Genomic DNA, 17,790 nt, shown 5'->3' on the forward strand with positions numbered 1-17,790 from the left:
GCCCTTTGGCTCATTTTTCTCTGACCTCTGACCAACAGAAACACAAACAATTATCACTAGACCACTTCTGGTTCCCCTCACCGATTCCACATTACCCACCACTGTTAAACCACAAATGGATCTGCCAAAAGGAAAGAGTCCACTTTTTCCATAAACTTCACTCCTGTCCCAAACTCCTCTTTTTCCTGATCCTTTGTGCATACTTCGGTCTCTGATAACTTCACCACACCTACAACCTCCAATACTTCACCCTCATTCACTTCCATTTCTCCTCCTGTCTTCAGCTCCCTCTGCTTACACTTTCTACCATTCTTTAACAAACAATCTCCCTTTCCCCACTGTTTTTATCCGACTCAAGCTCACCCTCTCCCTCTCTTTTTCCCTCCATTCCTCCGCCGTATTCCAAGTATACGTCTCCTTATGATAATACTGCACTACTCCTGACAACCATGTTGTTCTTGCTTTCTCTAGGGACTCCATTTCAACTGAAAGAGTTCGCTTCGATCCGTTTACAGCTCTGATTTAAGGTGTACTTTTTACAGGACAAGTTGAATACATCGTCTGGCACGTAGAGAAAACAGCTCCTGGCCCAGTTTTCCAACAATTTAATTGGTTGACTAAAACGTAATTCAATCAAAAACCGAGTCAGGGAGGCGGGAAGCAGCACTATTACTCAAATGGGAGCATTGTAAACAAACCTGAACGCCGTCCCCCAACTCTACCCGAGTGGTTAAAAACTTTGTCCATCAACGCGAAGGACGTTCGTTGGTCTAAATAACTCAAATTGGGCGTGACTGTATTTGTTGTTGTTTCTGGGTCAAGAAGTAGCTGGCTAGTTAGAACAGTCGGCTATTTAAGAATATATTTCGTTTAAATAATTTAATACAAAAGTACTGTTCGTCGTACTCATTATATGATAGCGTTGATTACGTGAAGAGTCGGTGGGAAAGATCGGTGTGGAATTTTCACTTGTATTTGTTTTTATTACGTTTTTCCAAAGAAGGTGAGTGTCTTGACTGTTTAATATTCCTTGTCTTCGCTTTGACATCGTGCAGCATATTCCTCAATCTTGCAAAAATATCGCATTGGCTTCGAAAGATTTGTTGGCAGGTATTGGCTCTCTTTTGGATGCCATTGTGAATACGTTTTTCACCCAGCGATAAGGATTCGCCATAACATCCGCTTGCAACATAAACTAGCTACTGGAGGCAGCTGACGTTAACCTTCGCCTACTCAGCTGACCAAGCCCAAAACTGTAAATAATGACGTGGCCACCTTGCCATTGTCTGAAAAACCACAACAGTAGGCTACTATAGTTGGCTGTGATTGAAACAGGGCTATGCAGAATTCAACCTGTAGCTATTATGATAATACATTTTTAGCTAACGTTACCTTGGCGATCACACGATGTTTGTAAATAAGCTGTGTAGCTAATTAATGTATCCACTAGAAAGCAAGCCAGTGTGTTCACGCAATGTAGGCTAAATTGTACAATTTCATATCTAATCTCAATATTTAGTTTACCAACAAGAGCAAATATAAGACTATATATGGATATCACATTTATAAAGTTGAAAGAAAATAGAGAAACGTTATAAACATTGTAGGCCCGTCTACATACAATACATTATTTAAATGATTGAGTTGTCAAGACCTAATAAAATAGCCTATCTGTCTCTCCCTGACGAGTTTGCTTTTGTGTACCTGATCCATTATCTCATCATGGTCATGTGTACCTTCATATCAAGACAGGGTGGTGTTTACAGCTGATATGTGGCTCCAGTCTTCACACATACAGTCAGAGCTGGCTAGGCTATATTATACTTTTAAATTGACAATACACATTAGAATAGGTGTTGTTTGTTCTTACATCAATTAACATATTTTATATGGCATTATTATATGCACAACTGCAAATAACAACAATATACAGATACAGTGGTGTTGCAATGATAACGGTGCTTATGATGTATTATCAAATGTTAACCACTGTTGACCCATCCCTGTGTGTCTCTGTAGATGGACAGTCAGTACCAGCGCTCTGTACCACTGGAGGTGAGGAGGGCAGAGGGTGAGAGGGTGCGAGCCAAGCATCCTGACAAGATACCAGTGAGTGTGAACAGAATAAATGCCAGTAGTGTTGAATAGCTTCCTTTCCTTAACTCCTTTCTCTTATGACCATTCACCACTGATCTCAAAGGACATCAAACTCATGTGATTGTGAATTAATTTTCAGGGCCTAAAAACCCTGTCCATCCTTTTTATCAGCTGATAAGTGATCCTGGCATAGGATGAAGGGAAAGGAAGCTAGTAAGGTCAGATAGGTTACATGCCTAGATCCTTGGCTCCAGTTGAATGGGACATGATGGTGCAGTGTGTAATTACTGACCAAGTACTGTGTTCCCTCCTAAACCAGATCATTGTGGAGAGGGCTGCCAGGTCGAGAGCTCCTGACCTGGACAAGAAGAAGTACCTCGTACCCTCTGACCTCACAGGTGAAACTGACGAGATGTCTGTCTTTCTCACAATTATTAACTCTCTCCCAACTCATGACCTTGTTCTCACCCTCTACCCTTCCTTCTCTCCACCTTCCCTATTTTCTCCACTATAGCGCCACTCTTCCTCTTCTTTTGAAATGAAAGTCTATATAATGTGTTAGTTTTGTTCTGTAAGTGTCTGCCTGAGCATCTCTCGATTTTTCTCTCTCAGTGGGTCAACTGTGCTTCCTGATCCGACAGCGTGTGTCTATGAGACCTGAGGAGGCTCTCTTCTTTTTCGTCAACAACTCCCTTCCCCCATCCAGTTCTCCTCTCTCCGCTGTCTATGAGGTAAACACACATGCACACTGACACAACCTTGTATCCTACCCCCATGGCCCCCTAATGCCAGATCCAGATGCCAGGCATTCCCTCACTATCAGTGACACAACTCCATTACATTGAGATTGTGTTGCGTGGGTTTTGCCTGGGTTTTGCCTATGTTATAAACGATTACAATATCATGTTTTATTCAGTGTACATACTTCAGTTATTATCAACAGTTCTGCTTTTGACATTTTAAATCCTTACTTCTCTCCCTGTCCGTGTCCTCCCTGGTCCCTCACAGGAGCACCATGAAGAGGACCTGTTCCTATACATGACCTACAGTAACGAGAGTGTCTACGGTGCCTGAGACGGGACAAAAAGGAGGAAAGAGAGAGAAAGACAGGAAATGAAGAGAGCTCTTTGTAATATTTCACCACTGTTATTCTTAACTATTTAGGAGATGGCTGTGGGGAGGACAGTTAGTGGGTAAGGTTTTTATAAATTTTGTCAGTATTTTTGGGGTGATTACATTCTGTGTCAGTATACTCTAAACCATGGTAAGCCATTCTGAATTTGAAAAATAACGGGGTAGTTGGAAATAGGGGGAGTGAAAAAGAGATTTCAGTAAAAGAAGAGTGTTAAGTGGAAAGCTCTTGATTTCCATATTTTTTTTCTCAGCCAGTCATCTGTATTTAATGCAAATTTTATTTTTTTGTAAATTAATATCATGAGTTTTTGTGGAAAATAAAATAAAAAAATGCATGGTTTGCTAGTTCTGCAGTTTGTCATCTATTTTTGTTTGTTTTATTCAAGCAAGTTTGTGTGCGCATATGTGTTTTCACATCACAATATCACTTCACAAACTGTCCCCATCTCATCCCATCTCAAGTTGTGAATGTAAGACATGTATTTCTACGTTTTCTAAATGTAAGATGTTACATTTGGATATACTGTGCAATTAATTTGGTCAATCTCATTTCCCATAAATATCCCAATTCAAATCAATTGCTGAACTCAGTAATGGCGAATGGGAATGACGAATCATCTTTTATTAAAAAAAACCAAGAGTGAGTTAGCCAAATATAAATCAGTGAGGAAGTGTAACCTTTAAATGACAGGAGGGATCACTTTGCACATGGTTTATTTTGTATTCAAGTGACACTAGCTACAGAGACTAAGGGAGATAATTTAAATAGACATATTTGGTTTGTGTGTGGGAGACTTGCTACACAAGTAACTTTCTGGAGTTTTTGCTGAACAGGCTTATAGGCTTTCCAGGGAAATAGAAGGTTCGAGACCCAGACAGAAACCGAGAGAATCATGGAGATACAAGAAACCCCCGAGAGAAGGAAAGAGTCGTGGAAGTGGACGAGAGTCAGAGAATTCTGGAGACCTCAGGTAAAGAAAGAGAACATCTTCATCACCAAACTTCAGCTACTGGGGTAAACCACTTTCCTCGGAATACATCAGCATATTTTCATTTCTCTTACTGTAGGTTTAATCCTTTAAAAAAAAAATGTCTTAGGCTATATGCAATTTTTGGTTGTGTTCTGAGATGATTAATTTGGTCCTAAGCTTCCACATATTTGTGTGTCTGCATGTCTGTCAGTTGAGGAAGCTGAATATACAGTCTACTCCAAACTGAAGAGTTCATCTGAGGACATTTATGCTGAAGCTTCTCCTGGCCAGCCCTGTGCCAAAGACAGACCAGGTACATCAGATACAGGTGGCTACAGCACAGTTATTATATTATTCATCAAATTTGATCAATTAAATACATTTTATAAATCCCTTTTTTATATAAGCAAATGTCACAAAGTGCTTTACAGATGCCTGGCCTAAACCCCAAATATTATTATAATTATAATATTATTACATGATTATTACATATGTCTGAACTTATCCTAAATAAATGGAGGTCTTAAATGTCCTATTAAAGTGAAATACATTATTTCTACTTTTAATATGCAAGAAATAAGAATAGAAGAATAGAGGAACAAGAGGAATATAGAGAGACTGAAAGATTGTGTGTGAGTGAGAAAAATAGTGGTCAGTACTACAGTGAAAGTACAGTTTTCCCATTTCCGAATTTTGATTGACACATTTCCTTGGTCTAGCCTACTATTAATGTTGTGTGTGGAGTGCAGCTTGCAGTTTGCATGTTACAGGTGAGGTTGTTATAACAAAACCAGAATGTCAATGTTCCAAAATGTCTCGTTTTAGGGGAGAATATTATCTAGCTTGTAACATAATGAAAGCCATCTGGCAGGGAAGGACCTGTTTGTCTGTCTGACGCCCTCTCCTGTACTCCCTGTTCACCCACGACTGCGTGGCCACGCACGCCTCCAACTCAATCATCAAGTTTGCAGACGACACAACAGTGGTAGGCTTGATTACCAACAACGACGAGACGGCCTACAGGGAGGAGGTGAAGGCCCTCGGAGTGTGGTGTCAGGAAAATAACCTCACACTCAACGTCAACAAAACTAAGGAGATGATTGTGGACTTCAGGAAACAGCAGAGGGAACACCCCCCTATCCACATCGATGGAACAGTAGTGGAGAGGGTAGTAAGTTTTAAGTTCCTCGGCATACACATCACAGACAAACTGAATTGGTCCACCCACACAGACAGCATTGTGAAGAAGGCGCAGTAGTGCCTCTTCAACCTCAGGAGGCTGAAGAAATTCAGCTTGTCACCAAAAGCACTCACAAACTTCTACAGATGCACAATCGAGAGCATCCTGGCGGGCTGTATCACCGCCTGGTACGGCAACTGCTCCGCCCACAACCGTAAGGCTCTCCAGAGGGTAGTGAGGTCTGCACAACGCACCACCGGGGGCAAACTACCTGCCCTCCAGGACACCTACACCACCCGATGTTACAGGAAGGCCATAAAGATCATCAAGGACAACAACCACCCGAGCCACTGCCTGTTCACCCCGCTATCATCCAGAAGGCGAGGTCAGTACAGGTGCATCAAAGCTGGGACCGAGAGACTGAAAAACAGCTTCTATCTCAAGGCCATCAGACTGTTAAACAGCCACCACTAACATTGAGTGGCTGCTGCCAACACACTGACACTGACTCAACTCCAGCCACTTTAATAATGGGAATTGATGGGAAATTATGTAAAATATATCACTAGCCACTTTAAACAATGCTACCTAATATAATGTTACATACCCTACATTATTCATCTCATATGCATACATATATACTGTACTCTATATCATCTACTGCATCCTTACGTAATTCATGTATCACTAGCCACTTTAACTATGCCGCTTTGTTTACATACTCATCTCATATGTATATACTGTACTCGATACCATCTACTGTATCTTGCCTATGCTGCTCTGTACCATCACTCATTCATATATCTTTATGTACATATTCTTTATCCCCTTACACTGTGTATAAGACAGTAGTTTTGGAATTGTTAGTAAGATTACTTGTTTGTTATTACTGCATTGTCGGAACTAGAAGCACAAGCATTTCGCTACACTCGCATTAACATCTGCTAACCATGTGTATGTGACAAATAAAATTGGATTTGATTTGATTTTGATTTGATTTGACAATCAAGGCTGAGACATGATAATAGCAGACCTCCAAGCAGAAGCCCAATCTATTGTTGAGAAACACTGCAAGGCTGAATGGACATCTCTCCAAGGACTAGATATGTTTTTATTTTTTTATTTCACCTTTATTTAACCAGGTAGGCAAGTTGAGAACAAGTTCTCATTTACAATTGTGACCTGGCCAAGATAAAGCAAAGCAGTTCGACAGATACAACGACACAGAGTTACACATGGAGTAAAACAAAAAAACAGTCAATAATACAGTATAAACAAGTCTATATACAATGTGAGCAAATGAGGTGAGAAGGGAGGTAAAGGCAAAAAAGGCCATGGTGGCAAAGTAAATACAATATAGCAAGTAAAACACTGGAATGGTAGTTTTGCAATGGAAGAATGTGCAAAGTAGAAATAAAAATAATGGGGTGCAAAGGAGCAAAATAAATAAATAAATTAAATACAGTTGGGAAAGAGGTAGTTGATTGGGCTAAATTATAGGTGGGCTATGTACAGGTGCAGTAATCTGTGAGCTGCTCTGACAGTTGGTGCTTAAAGCTAGTGAAGGAGATAAGTGTTTCCAGTTTCAGAGATTTTTGTAGTTCGTTCCAATCATTGGCAGCAGAGAACTGGAAGGAGAGGCGGCCAAAGAAAGAATTGGTTTTGGGGGTGACTAGAGAGATATACCTGCTGGAGCGTGTGCTACAGGTGGGAGATGCTATGGTGACCAGCGAGCTGAGATAAGGGGGGACTTTACCTAGCAGGGTCTTGTAGATGACATGGAGCCAGTGGGTTTGGTGACGAGTATGACGCGAGGGCCAGCCAACGAGAGTGTACAGGTCGCAATTTAATTTATTTAATTTTTTTTTTACCTTTATTTAACTAGGCAAGATCAGTTAAGAACAAATTCTTATTTTCAATGACGGCCTAGGAACAGTGGGTTAACTGCCTGTTCAGGGGCAGAACGACAGATTTGTACCTTGTCAGCTCAGGGGTTTGAACTTGCAACCTTCCGGTTACTAGTCCAACGCTCTAACCACTAGGCTACGCTGCCGCAATGGTGGGAAGTATATGGGGCTTTGGTGACAAAACGGATTGCACTGTGATAGACTGCATCCAATTTGTTGAGTAGGGTATTGGAGACTATTTTGTAAATGACATCGCCAAAGTCGAGGATTGGTAGGATGGTCAGTTTTACAAGCAGCATGAGTGAAGGATGCTTTGTTGCGAAATAGGAAGCCAATTCTAGATTTAACTTTGGATTGGAGATGTTTGATATGGGTCTGGAAGGAGAGTTTACAGTCTAACCAGACACCTAAATATTTGTAGTTGTCCACGTATTCTAAGTCAGAGCCGTCCAGAGTAGTGATGTTGGACAGGCGGGCAGGTGCAGGTAGCGATCGGTTGAAGAGCATGCATTTAGTTTTACTTGTATTTAAGAGTAATTGTAGGCCACGGAAGGAGAGTTGTATGGCATTGAAGCTTGCCTGGAGGGTTGTTAACACAGTGTTCAAAGAAGGGCCGGAAGTATACAGAATGGTGTCGTCTGCGTAGAGGTGGATCAGAGACTCACCAGCAGCAAGAGCGACCTCATTGATGTATACAGAGAAGAGAGTCAGTCCAAGAATTGAACCCTGTGGCACCCCCATAGAGACTGCCAGAGGTCCGGACAGCAGACCCTCCGATTTGACACACTGAACTCTATCAGAGAAGTAGTTGGTGAACCAGGCGAGGCAATCATTTGAGAAACCAAGGCTGTCGAGTCTGCCGATGAGGATGTGGTGATTGACAGAGTCGAAAGCCTTGGCCAGATCAATGAATACGGCTGCACAGTAATGTTTCTTATCGATGTCGGTTAAGATATCGTTTAGGACCTTGAGCGTGGCTGAGGTGCACCCATGACCAGCTCTGAAACCAGATTGCATAGCAGAGAAGGTATGGTGAGATTCGAAATGGTCGGTAATCTGTTTGTTGACTTGGCTTTCGCAGACCTTAGAAAGGCATGGTAGGATAGATATAGGTCTGTAGCAGTTTGGGTCAAGAGTGTCCCCCCCCCCCTTGAAGAGGGGGATGACCGCGGCTGCTTTCCAATCCTTGGGAATCTCAGACGACACGAAAGAGAGGTTGAACAGGCTAGTAATAGGGGTGGCAACAATTTCGGCAGATAATTTTAGAAAGAAAGGGTCCAGATTGTCGAGCCCGGCTGATTTGTAGGGGTCCAGATTTTGCAGCTCTTTCAGAACATCAGCTGAATGGATTTGGGAGAAGGAGAAATGGGGAAGGCTTGGGTGAGTTGCTGTTGGGGGTGCAGTGCTGTTGACCGGGGTAGGAGTAGCCAGGTGGAAAGCATGGCCATCCGTAGAAAAATGCTTATTGAAATTCTCAATTATGGTGGATTTATCAGTGGTGACAGTGTTTCCTATCTTCAGTGCAGTGGGCAGCTGGGAGGAGGTGTTCTTATTCTCCATGGACTTTACAGTGTCCCAGAACTTTTTTGAGTTAGTGTTGCAGGAAGCAAATTTCTGCTTGAAAAAGCTAGCCTTGGCTTTTCTAACTGCCTGTGTATAATGGTTTCTAGCTTCCCTGAACAGCTGCATATCACGGGGGCTGTTCGATGCTAATGCAGAACGCCATAGGATGTTTTTGTGTTGGTTAAGGGCAGTCAGGTCTGGGGAGAACCAAGGGCCATCTGTTCCTGGTTCTAAATTTATTGAATGGGGCATGTTTATTTAAGATGGTTAGGAAGGCATTTAAAAAAAGAAAAAAAAGGACAAGGACTAGATATTTCTCGACTAGATATCTCTCCAAGGACTAGATATCTCTCCAAGGTCTAGATATCTCTCCAAGGACTAGATATCTCTCCAAGGACTAGATATCTCTCCAGACAGTTGTTCAGAACTCTGTCTTATCACACACACACAGCAGAGATAGAGAGTAGCAGCAGCAGCAAACGGATTTTGGGACAGACTGAGTATTGTGTTACAGGAATTAATTATACATCTAAAAGGGGCACGTTGCTATAGAGACGGAGAGGGAGGTTTTTTAAAACCACAGTGCTTTACAGTCGCAGTCGGTGGGTCAGGAACAGCAGCAATGTATATCAAGTTTTGTCGTATTGTAGGAAGTGGAGGGAATCACAAATTACCAGATGAGGCAAACGCAAAGTTATCGGTTGAAGTGAAGAAGCAGCAAGGGAAAGGTAAGCAGGATTTCAATTGTTGCTCGTAGTGATTGCTTATAAAATGTCTGATTGTGCCATATGCCACATAACAAAGCCAGGGCCATCCAAGAACGATACCGATAACGAACTATAACATCAAACAATTAAAATCGTTCTAATTCAAGTGAACAGGAGCGTTGACACTACAACGATAACTACAAAAGCAGTGGATAACGAGATCTACCGTTTGCGATCACTTTCAGAGCGATTTCCCCCTGTCCCTCTGACAATAAAATATCAACAAACAATCAACAATGCGTTGTTGGTTCTAGCTGTGTGAGGCTGCTCATAGAGGAGGGAACAGTAAACTTGCCTTAAGAAAATAATTAACTTTTTACTTCGTACATTTTCGTGACACCCAAAAGTACTCGTTACATTTTGACAGGAAAATGGTCCAAGTCAAGCACTTATCAAGAGAACATCCCGGGTCATCCCTACTGCCTCTGATCTGGCGGACTACCTAAACACAAATGCTTCATTTGCAAATTCATGTTGGTGTGTGCCTCTGGCTATCCGTAAATAAAAAATGTAATACAAATTGTGCTGTCTGGTTTGATTAATTTAAGGAATTAGACATTATTAATACTTTTAATTTGATACTTAAGAACGTTTATAACCAAATACTATTTGACTTTTACTCAGGTAGTATTTTACTGGATTAACTTTCACTTTTAATTGAGTCATTTTCTATTAAGGTATCTTTACTTTTATTCAAGTATGATATTTCAGTACTTTTTTCACCACTGCTGATATAGGACGACTTGGGAGAATGATGATCCATGACAAACAGCCCATATCATTATAAGGCCATATTTTCCGATGGTACAGTACCAGTCAAAAGTTTGGACACACCTTCTCATTCAAGGGTTTTTCTTTATGTTTGACTATTTTCTATATTGTATAATAATAGTGAAGACATCAACTATGAAATAACACATATGGAATCATGTAGTAACCAAAAAAGGTTTCAAAAAATCTAAATATATTTGATATTTGAGATTCTTCAAAGTAGCCACCCTTTGCCTTGAAGACAGCTTTGCACACTCTTGGCATTCTCTCAGCCAGCTTCATGAGGAATGCTTTTCCAACAGTTTTGAAGGAGTTCCCACATATGCTGAGCACTTTTTGGCTGGAGGTGTGTTGGGTCACTATTCTAAAATGTGGAAAATAGTACAAATAAAGAAAAACCCTTGAATGAGTAGGTGTGTCCAAACTTTTGACAGGTACTGTATATGTTAATGCCAATACATCCGGACAAATAAACACTCTGACTGGCCTGCTAATGTGCCTTTTGGGAACCTTGTAAACTGTCGAGAAAAGATCCATTACTGATCGAAATGGCCTAGTCTAGATTATTATTATTTCAAAATGAAACTGGCATTCAAAATGCAAGGCTTATTAGCGGTTATTGAAGTTATATATACATTTTTATACACAGCGTACAAAACATTAGGAACACCTGCTCTTTCCAAATCGGGCACTAGAATTACTTAAAACATATGTATGCTTACATGACTTATTTTATTGATTTCCCATCGTTTTATAAGTCAGAAGGCAAAGCTTCACATGACCTTGTCAACATCTTCTTTCGAATAAACTGGTATTTGCCTCCCTCTGGTGTTTGGCTGCATCATTACATCAATTTATATCACTATGCTGCAACATTAGGTCAAAGGGGCGGTCCTTAGGAAAACATTTATCCAGCTTGACTGCTTCATGGCACAGACATGGCAAAGCAATCGCTGAATTTGTCTCGAGCAGGCGGATCTAAATACATAACTTTCATAGCTTTATGATAAAGATTGCAACCTACTCACTTCCTTAAACCTAAAATAAGTAAAGAAGTAATTTTGTGTGGAAGTCAAACATTTTGCATTGGAGGCAGACACATTGCATATGTTCAGAATGACAAATCAAGCCCTTTACATGGCTCTTCTCCCCTTGTCTATAGGAGAGACGCAAGCTGTTTAAATGGCCCAAATGTTGATTTAGACGTTCACAAATTTAACAGATTTAGACTATCATTAATGTAATAAAGAAGGTGAAATATTTTGGGTAGATGTTCCTAAAACAGATTATAACTATATATTGACATATTATAAAATATAAAAGGCTTATTCAATTCCAGGTGAAAGCCAAAGGTCGTAGCTTTCTAGGGGGGGAAACACTACTACATTAATAAAATATTGACCTCTTGCTAGATTGATGACTAAAACCACAGTGAAACAGTGCAGAACGGCTGTCAGCTTTGAAAGGTTTTTAAGCTTTGAGACAATTGAGACATGGATTGTGTATGTGTGTCATTCAGAGGGCGAATGGGCAAGACAAAACATTTAAGTGTCTTTGATCGGGGTATGGTAGGTAGTAGATGCCAGGCGTCCCAGTTTGAGTGTGTCTGGAACTGCAACGCTGCTGGGTTTTTCACGCTCAACAGTTTCCTTTGTGTGTCAAGAATGGTCCAGCACCCAAAGGACATCCAGCCAACTTGACACAACTGTGGGAAGCATTGGAGTCAACATGGGCCAGCATCCCAGTGGAATCTTTTCAACACCTTGTAGAGTCCATGTCCTGACGAATTCAGGCCCTTCACAAAGGGGGGCTTAAAGGGGGTCCAACTCAATATTAGGAAGGTGTTCCTAATGCTTTGTACACTCAGTGTATAATGTTATTGTTATCGTTATAGTTATCGTCTTTGGTGTGGATGGCCCTTAAGACTATTCTTTCCTTGTGTAGACCTGCAGGTCCTGGGGAACGTTGGTCTGTACCGTGCAGTGTGTTTACTACTGTCTGTCATCTGTCTGGTTCTACTGCTCGTCATCATCATCCTCTGTGTCAAATGTGAGTATCATAGACATTGTATTCTAGAATAGTGATTTAGAAACAGGCAATACTCCTTTTAGGGATGGCAGGTAGCCTAGTGGTTAGAGCGTTGGGCCAGTAACCAAAAAGTTGCTCGATCAATTCCCCGAGCTGACAAGGTAAAAATCTGTTCTGCACTTGAACAAGGCAGTTAACCGACTGTTCCTAGGCCGTCATTGTAAATAAGAATTTTCTTAACTGACTTGCCTGGTTAAATACAATTGTTTTATTTTATTTTGATAGAATATCCAGCATGTTGGTTTAAACAGCCTTCTATGCAAGAAAGAACAAAACAAATGTGTAATATGATTCCATTCTCTTATTCTTTCTTTCTTAATTATTCTCTAGTTCCATCCCAGCCTCAGGTCTGTCATGGGACTGAAAAAGGGATTGAGGCTAAAGAGAAGGGGATTGTGACTGAAAAAGGGATTGAGGCTAAAGAGGAGAGGTTCCAGTCCACTGAGGTGTGCAGCCTGCAGACATGCCAAGCACAATACTTCCAACAACAGAGCCAGGGTTAGTCCACTACTGTAGTGTGTTAGTCTAATGTAACCTATTCAACTATATCGCTCTACATATTGTCGATGTATCGATCTAATGCTTTGAGATGTATTGTACCACTACAATGTTTTCTCTTTGACTTCATACCATGCTAATAATAATGCTAATAATAATAATTGAACCTACATATATTAACTGAACTACATGTTGTACTTGAAGAGTAATTTCCCTCCTTTCCTCCAGTCCCGGCCTGCCACATGTGTGATGAAGGCTGGCTGCACTTTGAGAGCTCCTGCTACTTCCTCTCCAGAGACAGAATGAACTGGGACGAGAGCAGGGACGAGTGTAAGAAGAGAGGGGCAGATCTGGCTGTCATAACAAACAAAATAGTGCAGGTAGTTCTACTACAATTGTTACTCCTCTCTACCTCTTGTTTCTCTTCTTTGTATAACAGTGACCATACAATGATGATAGCAACGCACCAGTGATTGTATGACAACCATACATAACAGTTGGATTGACGAAGGTTAATAATAGTCCAATAAAAACGGTGTATTCTCCCAGACCTTTCTAACGAAGAAGGGAAACCTGATGTACTGGATCGGCCTGAGACAGAGAACCAGGAACTGGGTTTGGGTCAACAACACTGCACTGGGACAGAGGTGAGACAACCAATGATGATGTTTATTGGCCTTCAAGATGGCAAACAGACTTTGTTATACAGAAATGAAAACAAGTAATATTTTAGTATGGACAGTACTGAGCTGTTGTTCCCTTTCCTCTCATTGGTAGTTACTGGTCAGGATCCAACAGACAAGGGGATTGTGGGTTACTGACAGGAAGGGATCCTCCTGAGAGAAGCTGGAGCTCCACATCATGTGACCAGTACAGCTTCTACATCTGCCAAAGGGGGCGCTAAAGGACAGACTTCACCATCTGCCAGTAGTCACCAACCCTGATCCTGGAGTGCTATACGATGTACAGGCTTTTGTTCCAGCCCAGCAGTAAGACACATTATTTAGCTAGTCAATGAATCACCTTGATTAGCTGAATCATTTAAGTGTTGTACACCATGTAGGTCAGCAGGGTTAGTGGCCACTGCCATATTCCAACTAAGAAACCTGTCAATACGGATTCTCTTTAGACTTCTATCATTCAGTCCTATTCCATAGCCTTTTATCCCATGATTACACATCTCTATCAACAGCCTTTTAAACCTTGATTATACACTGTATGACCTAAGTCTATGTTATAATTAATTAGACATCCAGGTATAACCAATGATGGTAAATATAATCACATTACAGTTAGTTATGCCTTGTGAAGAACAATCAAGTCGGCCTACCAGTTTCAGTTAGAATCTGCACTAATGTAAAAGATTAACACTGTATATTGCACTCATTTGCTTGTTCTGCTGAGATGTTTTCTATGTGTTCTCAATGCCTTTGAATGTGATAATGACCGACATGATTATGTGCATTAACCAATCATTAGGTTTTAAGTACTGATTCACAATCCTGAAAGAAACAAACGTTTAATATCATTTGTCCCTGTAATAAAGAATCAGTTATTATACTGTCTCATCAAATCTTTCATAAAAAGTGTTCATGTGCTTTACTTGGAATGATAAAGTAACATATATGGTCCAAGAAAATTGAAAATGGATCTAGTCTACATTTCAACCCAGTCATACCCATGTACAAATATTTTGTTTTTGACATGTAAAACTGCATAAACACAGTATCTGTCAAAAGTTTGGACACACCTACTCATCCAAGGGTTTTTCTTTATTCTTACTCTTTTCTACATTGTAGAATAGTAGAGAAGACGTCAAAACTATGAAATAACACATATGGAATCATGTAGTAACCTAAAAAGTGTTAAACAAATCAAAATAGATTTTATATTCTTCAAAGTAGCCACCCATTGCCTTTATGACAGCTTTGCAGAGATCCTCACTGAACTTCTGGAGAGAGTTTGCTGCACTGAAAGTAAAGGGGCTGAATAATTTTGCACGCCCAATTTTTCAGTTTTTGATTTGTTAAAAAAGTTTGAAATATCCAATAAATGTCATTCCACTTCATGATTGTGTCCCACTTGTTGTTGATTCTTCACAAAAAAATACAGTTTTATATCTTTATGTTTGAAGCCTGAAATGTGGCAAAAGGTCGCAAAGTTCAAGGGGGCCGAATACTTTCGCAAGGCACTGTCATGCAGTGACGCCATGCACCCATTATTTTAGAAGGGACAAGAAGTACGTGAGGATGCAGGGGTGGGGGGTCAGCCCCCCTTCGGAAGTCGGAGAATGTTGTTTTTTTTTACTCCTGAAACAGTGCTTTCCTGCAATCTAGAGCCATAGTTATTATGCCTCTTTACCTGTTGAATTGTCATTTTAATTAATGATGCATATTGATTCTTTAAAAACTTTTATGCTTAAGGAGTTTAGTACAACTGCTCCACTGGTACACTACATGACCTAAAATATGTGGACACCTGCTCGTCGATTATCTCATTCCAAAATCAGGGGCATTCATTTAAAGTTGGTCCCTCCTTTGCTGCTATAACAACCTCCACTCTTCTGGGAAGGTTTTCCAGTAGAAGTTGGAACATTGCTGCAGGGACTTGCTTCCATTCAACCACAAGAGCTTTAGTGAGGTCGAGCACTGATGTTGGGCGATTAGGTCTGGCTCGCAGTCGGCTTTCCAATTTATCCCAAAGATGTTCGATGGGGTTGAGGTCAGGGCTCTGTGGAGGCCAGTCAAGTTCTTCTACACCATCTCGACAAACCATTTCTGTATGAACCTCGCTTTGTGCACAGGGTCATTGTCATGCGGAAACAAGAAAGGGCCTTCCCCAAATTGTTGCCACAAAGTTGGAAGCACAGAATCATCTAGAATGTCATTGTATGCTGTAGTGTTAAGATTTCCCTTCACTGGAACTAAGGGCCCTAGCCCGAACCATGAAAAACAGCCCCAGACCACCAACTTTACAGTTGGCATTATGCATTCGGGCAGGTAACGTTCTCCTGGCATCCGCTAAACCCAGATTCGTCCGTCGGACTGCCAGATGGTGACGCATGATTCATCACTCCAGAGAACACGTTTCTACTTCTCCAGAGTCAAATGGCAGCGAACTTTACACCAGTCCAGCTGACGCTTGTTACTGTGCATGGTGATCTTAGGCTTGTGTGCGGCTGCTCGGCCATGGAAACCCATTTCATGAAGCTCCAGACGAACAGTTATCATGATGATGTTGCTTCCAGAGGCAGTTTGGAACTCGGTATTGAGTGTTGCAACCGAGGAAAGACCATTTATGTCCATATACTTTTGGCCATGTGGTGTGTATGGTATCATAAGACAAGGATTAAAGCAATTTTTGTATTTTCTAAAGTCTAGCAACCTTGCCGGCTGGCATGTCAGCTAAGCTAGTTAGACAAGCAATTCTAACTTAATTGATAGCCTGAAATGACATGGTAGCTAGTTACGAGATTGTGAGATTGGGAACCCATCTCGCTGGCTAGCTAAAACAAATATATAAAATTGCTAGGTGGCGAGTATGACAGAGAAACTTATTGTGACCACGGCACTCAGAACAGGTTCCGGTAGCAAAATGAAATAGAATTCCTAAATTGTTTAGCTGGTCCGCACTCAAAAAAGAGATTCAAGGTTTATTTAGAGTATTTATTTAATTCAAGGGGGGGGGGTAAACAAATGTTTCAGCCTTCGTCAGTGTCATCAGCATCCCCTCTGAAGGTGCACTTCTTTAATGCTTGTTTTATTTATTCGTCGAGAAGGAATCAACAATGTTAATTTACAAACAGTTCTGCCCATCACCGGCAGCTAAAATCAGAAGAAACTCTGTCTGTCACTAGACACTCTCTCTCCTCCTCCACTCATGGTACTGTCTTCACACATATATTTGCTTAGTGGTTCACCTAGGAAGGAACCACTTACTTTGGAGAGCATGGGGGGAAGGGGCACTGATTAGGATGCTGTATACACTTTTATCATGGTTTTCAGGTATTTTTATGGAGTATGTAGGAGAGACTATATGTGTGTGCCTGAGTGTGTGTTTGCTTGTGTGTGTGTCAAAATGTGTGTGTGCCGTATGGGTATGACGCCTCTGCATTCATGCTTGTGTCGTGTCTCTACTATCATTAACTGAAGACTTATAGTTTTTATCAAAGATTCTCTGTAATTAAGTATTACGCTATTAGACTGATTAATCATGTAACCGTAATTACTAGGAAGTCGGGGCACCAAGGAAAAATATTCAGATTACAAAGTTATCATTTCCTAAAATAACTTTTCAGATATTTTCATATCTGATCCATAGTCTTCTGATTAATTAATGATTTACTTTACCTCACGTTAGTCTCATTCAAAACGTCATAAATCTGCACAAACCCAGTCTTCACTATGAGTCATCTATACATCAATTGTCTTAAATATTTTATTTATTATTAACTAAGTAATTCACAGAAATGCATAAACAAACAGTTAATATGGTTACAAGAAATGATAGGAGAATGTACCCTACTGGGCTAAACCGGCATGGCGGCTTGTTAGACAAAAGGGATGTGGGGGTCGACTAAGAAGTCACTACAGAGTGATAATTATAACAATTGAAATGCTAATCCTTTGCACATGAACGCTCACTCATTCGGGAACAATTGCAATCAATATATATATTTACGTTCAGTGTGTCGTCTTGATCGCTGGTGAAAAGCTTGTTTCTTTTGTAGAATTGTCCTCTCTCTCTCTCTCTCTCTCTCTCTCTCTCTCTCTCTCTCTCTCTCTCTCTCTCTCTCTCTCTCTCTCTCTCTCTCT

General features: G+C 40.8%; 2 protein-coding genes across 2 annotated transcripts; both read left to right on the forward strand.

The window, feature by feature from the left end:
• Window positions 1-786: 786 nt before the first annotated feature.
• On the forward strand, window positions 787-3,576 carry LOC118367912 (gamma-aminobutyric acid receptor-associated protein-like 1). The gene is made up of 5 exons (XM_035751648.2): window positions 787-1,003; window positions 2,020-2,109; window positions 2,417-2,495; window positions 2,710-2,828; window positions 3,106-3,576. Exons 2-5 carry the CDS (start codon window positions 2,020-2,022, stop codon window positions 3,169-3,171), a joined length of 354 nt encoding a protein of 117 aa, XP_035607541.1. The 5' UTR covers window positions 787-1,003; the 3' UTR covers window positions 3,172-3,576.
• A 5,720-nt stretch (window positions 3,577-9,296) lies between these two features.
• Window positions 9,297-15,044, forward strand: LOC118367914 (CD209 antigen-like protein E). Its single transcript, XM_035751649.2, has 6 exons — window positions 9,297-9,580; window positions 12,335-12,439; window positions 12,809-12,976; window positions 13,205-13,356; window positions 13,526-13,623; window positions 13,754-15,044. The coding sequence occupies exons 1-6, from the start codon at window positions 9,475-9,477 to the stop codon at window positions 13,878-13,880; spliced, it is 756 nt and encodes a 251-aa protein (XP_035607542.1). The 5' UTR covers window positions 9,297-9,474; the 3' UTR covers window positions 13,881-15,044.
• Window positions 15,045-17,790: the final 2,746 nt, after the last annotated feature.

This window comes from Oncorhynchus keta, chromosome 34 (genome assembly GCF_023373465.1).
Source record: "Oncorhynchus keta strain PuntledgeMale-10-30-2019 chromosome 34, Oket_V2, whole genome shotgun sequence".
NCBI classification, from domain to species: Eukaryota; Metazoa; Chordata; class Actinopteri; order Salmoniformes; family Salmonidae; genus Oncorhynchus; species Oncorhynchus keta.